This window comes from Asparagus officinalis, chromosome 1 (assembly GCF_001876935.1).
Source record: "Asparagus officinalis chromosome 1, Aspof.V1, whole genome shotgun sequence".
NCBI lineage: Eukaryota > Viridiplantae > Streptophyta > Magnoliopsida > Asparagales > Asparagaceae > Asparagus > Asparagus officinalis.
Genome location: NC_033794.1, coordinates 2,358,891 through 2,364,140, shown reverse-complemented (window position 1 = coordinate 2,364,140; position 5,250 = coordinate 2,358,891). Strand labels below are relative to the sequence as shown.

At 40.1% G+C, this 5,250-nt stretch overlaps 1 protein-coding gene across 1 annotated transcript; it reads left to right on the top strand.

Annotated features, from left to right (window-relative positions):
• LOC109829170 lies at positions 380-4,503 on the top strand. Its single transcript, XM_020396315.1, is given in 6 exon segments — positions 380-384; positions 1,393-1,642; positions 1,644-1,855; positions 2,294-2,687; positions 3,116-3,422; positions 4,083-4,503. Coding segments are annotated over 6 exon segments (1,305 nt in total). The 3' UTR covers positions 4,220-4,503.

Genomic DNA, 5,250 nt, shown 5'->3' with positions numbered 1-5,250 from the left:
GGTTCATTTCCTTAAAAAAGAGAAAACATAAAACCATGTTGAAATCTATTTCAGTGCATTTCAGAGGATTTCTCAGATTTGATTTTTTTTTGATTTGTTTCACATTGAAATCATAGGATGTAAAGCATTGTTTCCCACTTTTTTGGTTTGTTTCAACATGTAAAAATCAAGAAAACTGACCAATTAATTTCAGCCACTTTAGCCACTTTGGGTCTTGAAAAGGTGAGCGAGACAATATTTTACTCCTCATTAAATTTATTTCTTATCCATTTCAGCCACTTCGGGTCTAAAATGAGTTTTCTATAAAATTTAACGTGACACCCTATTTCACAGCTCCATTTCCTTAATACCCTCAATGAACCAAATGCTGAAAATGAAAATGGGGTAAAATCAAAAACCGACGTGGAGCTCTTGTCAGGTCACAAAAGCTCCATTTCCTGTTTCCTTTAGCAAACAAACGACCCATTATTGTATTTAATGGCATGCATCTTGTGTATTCTGGGATTTTTGGTTGATTTTGGGAAGAAACAAAGGAGGTCGGAGATTATTCTAGCATAACGAAATCAATTTATCTCAATCTACATATTCTAAAATCCCAACACACCAAGTTTGGGGTGAACCCGTCATCGTTTGACCCTTCATCCACAAGTATCAATTTTAACGGTTTTGAATGAATAGAACTTTTCACATGGTTCACCGGAGGGTCAAACGATGATGAGTTCACCCCAAACTTGGTGTGTTGGGGTTTTAGAATATGTAGATTAAGTTTAAGGGAGCGGATCATCCATAATGTAGCTCAATCATGTGATTTTAGATCGCGTCCTTAGATGATTATCTAAGGCATCACCTTAGGAACACTTATATATATATATATATGGGTATGCTTAGTACCAAGCACAAATTTTGTGCTTGGTAGTGAGGTGGCACAATCCTCTTCACTCATTCAAATGGTGGACTACATTCACATGAGTTAAGGAGTGCATGGGGATATGCAACTATTTGAATAAGTGGAGGGGATTATGCCACCTCACTAACAAGCACTAATTTTTTTTGCTTGGTACCAAGCATATGCATTTTTCTCATATATATAATCCAAAAAAAAAAAAGGTTAATACACAATTTGCCTTTCCACCTCTTCTCCTGTCATTTTCTTTCCTCATCCGCTCCTCATCCTCTTCTTCTGGCTTCTGGAACCAGCACCCGAACTCGGCAACTACATTTACCCCAACGTCCATTTAAAACTTCCCCCCCAAAGAAGAGAAGTGCTAATAATAAGGTAATAAATATAATCATGGCTCTCCCTCTCGATTCCTTCTTTCCTTCCTTCTTCACTTCCGTCGCTCTTCAAATATCACCTAAAAATCAAATCAAGATCTTTTAGCAATGGCACAGCATCCTCCGTCGCCGGCGCGATCCTCTCTTCGACGAAGTCATCCTCCCTCGGCCTCTGCCCCTCGCGCCCGACGACGAGCTCTGCGACCTTCCCGGTCGTTTCTCCGGTGGCCTGTGCGTCGACCAGTCCAGCATCGTGGCGGGCCCTAACTCTCAGTGGTCGCTCTTCCTTCTTCTCGCGTGTCGGTTCGTCCCTCTCGTCTCCCACTTCGTCTTTGCTGTCTCCGACCATCGCCGGCCCTACGATGCGGGTTGCGCAGTCGTCGTTGGAACGGCGGCGGGGCGCGATTTCTGTTGTATGCCTGTCGGCGTTGATGAGGAGGTTCGGGCTGAGGAAGCTGTTGTTTCTTGACGAGGTTGTTGGGGAGAGCAAGAAGGTCAGGTTTGGGTACGTGCGGCAGCTGAATCGATCGTTTCGGATCCTTTCCTTCTTCGTGCTGCCTTGTTTCTTGGCCGAGTGCGGGTAAGTTTTGATTTTTTTGGAAGAAATTTGATTTGAATAGTTTTTACGCTTTTATTATTTTGTGCGGAAATTTTATAGTTTTTTTCATTTGTAATTTAATTTGCTCTCATTTCTCTTCCTTTTCCTTCCCTTACATGTTGTATTCTAAATCTAATCGAGCTTAGCTAATGCTTCGATCACAAGGATTTAATTAATTACTACGATATTATTTGTAGGGATATAATTATCTTAAAACTTCTGCATGTTAATCGTGAAAATTATCTTAAAACCTCTGCAGATGCAAGCCGAAACTTGGTTATCATAAAAAAAATATACTGTAAAGTTTCACATCTGATGTTATTAGAATGACCACAGATAATAGATTAAAAACTTTTAAATGGAATATTCTTCTTTTTACGGATCATATTAATTGAATCTCTAATGCTCTCGTATATATAGGTACAAAGTGTGGTGGTACTTAGCGGGAGCAAGAAGAATCCCCTTCTTGGGCAACGCCGTAGCAAGCGATGCAGTGGCGTGCGCATTGGAATTAGCGTCTTGGATATATCGAACCGCTATCTTCTTCCTAGTTTGTGTGCTCTTCTGGTTGATCTGCTTCCTTCAAATTCTGAGGCTTCAAGACTTCACCACAGTGTTTCAAGAGGAGTCAGATGTGGCCGCTGTGCTGCGTGAGCATTTGAAGATCAGGAGGCAGCTCATGGTAATCAGTCACAGATTCAGGAGGTTCATTGTTGCTGGCATGATTCTTGTTACTGCCAGCCAGTTCGCTGGCTTGCTGCTGACTACTCGGCCACACGGAGATGTCAATCTCTTCAACACTGGAGAGTTAGCGGTATGGTCTTTTTCGCATTTGTTTTCAAATTTTTTTGCGTTGTATTTTCGTCAAAGAGAAGCGCTCTCTATGGTATCTAAGTAGAAGCACACTTTGATTCGCTAGCCCTTGAAACTATATATTTAATGTGGACTGAATTTCTGCTGCCTTTCTTTTGACAATACTAAGCATTAGATTGGTAGGAATAAAGAAGAGTCTCCCTACACCAGTATAATCTTGTTGTCTCTGGATACTCTCTGTGTGTGTATGTGTGTGTGCGCGCGCGCGCGAATTATTCCCTTGATAAGCCGAGTTTCAGAATCATCCCAACTCTATTATAGATTAGTTTAACCCCTGCAGATGTACACATACATTTTCTTTGGGCAGAATGCAGTTTGTTATGCTTTCTGGAGCTAGAACTAAATAAAATTATGTTTCTGTTTTTGCAGCTGTGCTCTGTGATTCTCGTTACAGGCCTACTCATATGCTTAAGAAGCGCCACAAAGATTACACACCAGGCTCAGGCGATAACCAAGCACGCTGCAAAGTGGCACGTATGTGCTGCCATTGATTCCTTTAACCCTGACCCGGAGACCCCCTCTGAAAATGTTGCTACTTCCAGTGTCTTCCCTGAGAACGATGTTGACAATGAAGAAGAATCCATCGAAGATTTGGCTGGTGATGATGAATATGAGGCCATTAAGTTGGTAATGCCTCATGCCAATACGATTTCATTCCAAAAGAGACAAGCACTGGGTAAGACACTAAATTAATTCTCTTTACGGTAGAACTCATTAAGAAAAACCCCTGAACACCTACACTTTATAAATCACAGGAAACCCCTTGAACTTTCAAAATTATGCTAAACATCCCTTGACCAATTGGAAATTCACATAAACAACGTTAACGAGTAGTACAAAAGCTCCTAACTCCCTTTTCACTTTTTATCTATCATTATCTGAAATGGATAGGGGTTGTCCAAAATAGGGTTTTCCCTAGAAACCACCTTAAAAATAGGGTCATTTTACAGAAACCATTTGTCAAAATTTTCATTGAAAATCCAAAATACCGTTAAATAGCTCACATTCAAGACATGTGAGCCACTTTGTTAATGCTTTAGTTTAGTTAGGGTACAAGTCACGCACTTTGAACGTGCATGTGTTGAGGTTATTTTTGATTTTTTAGTGAAGATCTGACTAGGAGGTGATTGATTGGAATAATAACACATTTTAAAGGTGATTTACATATAAATTTAAAAATGAAAGGTGGTTTCTGTAAAATGACCCTATTTTTAAGGTGATTTCCGAGAAAAAAAAACCTCCAAAATACTTAAAAATACCTATTTTTAAGTTTTATGAACATGCTAAGTTTTTTTTAGTGTGGTTTTGAATGTTTTTCCTTGGTTCATAAATGCAGTGACATACTTGGAGAACAATGCAGCAGGGATCACTTTGTTTGGATTTGTGCTGGACAGAAGTTACCTCCACATGGTTTTCATGATAGAACTTCCTTTATTTCTATGGCTTTTGGGGAAAACAATTGGAATCTCGTAAATGCTATTCTTCGTTTGAATTTTCTCTTCTCCTCATTCTATTCGATTTTTTCTGGTATATAAATGTGCATTATGAAAATCAAAAGGTATGTATATATCCCTTTTCGTTTATTTTCCTCTTTGTTTTAATTTTGAGGTCTGAGCAGAGCGGATGTGATTTTGCAAGAGTGGCGATGTCTTTTTTGTGCGTAGAACATGTTTTATAGTGGTTTTCCCTTTCTATTGTGATCGATCGACAATGAAGCATTATGGAATTTATGAATAACTTAGTTATTGATTGTTTGATGATGAGAAATGAGTAGTTTCATGTTGTTGCCCGTCTTAATGGTGATATTGCTTGGTCCAATCTTGTGAAGTTAGCCAAATCATTAATTTGAAAATGTTCTCTGTTTTGTTGAAACTCCGCCAGCTACCTGTGAATTATTGAAGCATGCATGAAAGGTATTTATGGCTTTGTAGGTACTTATGGCAGCACCTAAAAAAGTGAGGCTTTGATTTTATTCCAAGTACACTTGCATGTGGTACTCCTCTGTTAGCTCTGAAGTGTCGGTTGCAAAAAGATTGACATATCTCTACTTAACCTGGCAAGTTGCTCAACAATCAATATTGAGCTTCACTTGCAATTACTCAACTGAGAAGACAAACTAACAACAAGATTATCAGCCAGAAACCGCTTAAATTATGGCTTTTGCCATGCTAAACTTGTTGGGGATGCACAACCCCCCTGATGCGATTTGGAAATAGAGATTTAGGAGAGAAGAGAGAAAAACAACCAATCTCAAACACACAAGATTTACGGTTTAACCAATAAAAAAGGAAACAGAACAAAACAGGTTAAAATTCGAAACTGGGCCAAAACCCGACTCTGATCGACCGCCGCACCACGTGCGGTCGACCGCAACGAATCCTATTCCTGATCGAGCTCTCTGGACTTTGGGCGGTCGACCGCAGCGCCATGTGCGGTCGACCGCGAAGCTGACTGCAGACTGGGCTTGTTCTCTGGACTTTTGCCGGTCGACCGCAGCGCCATGC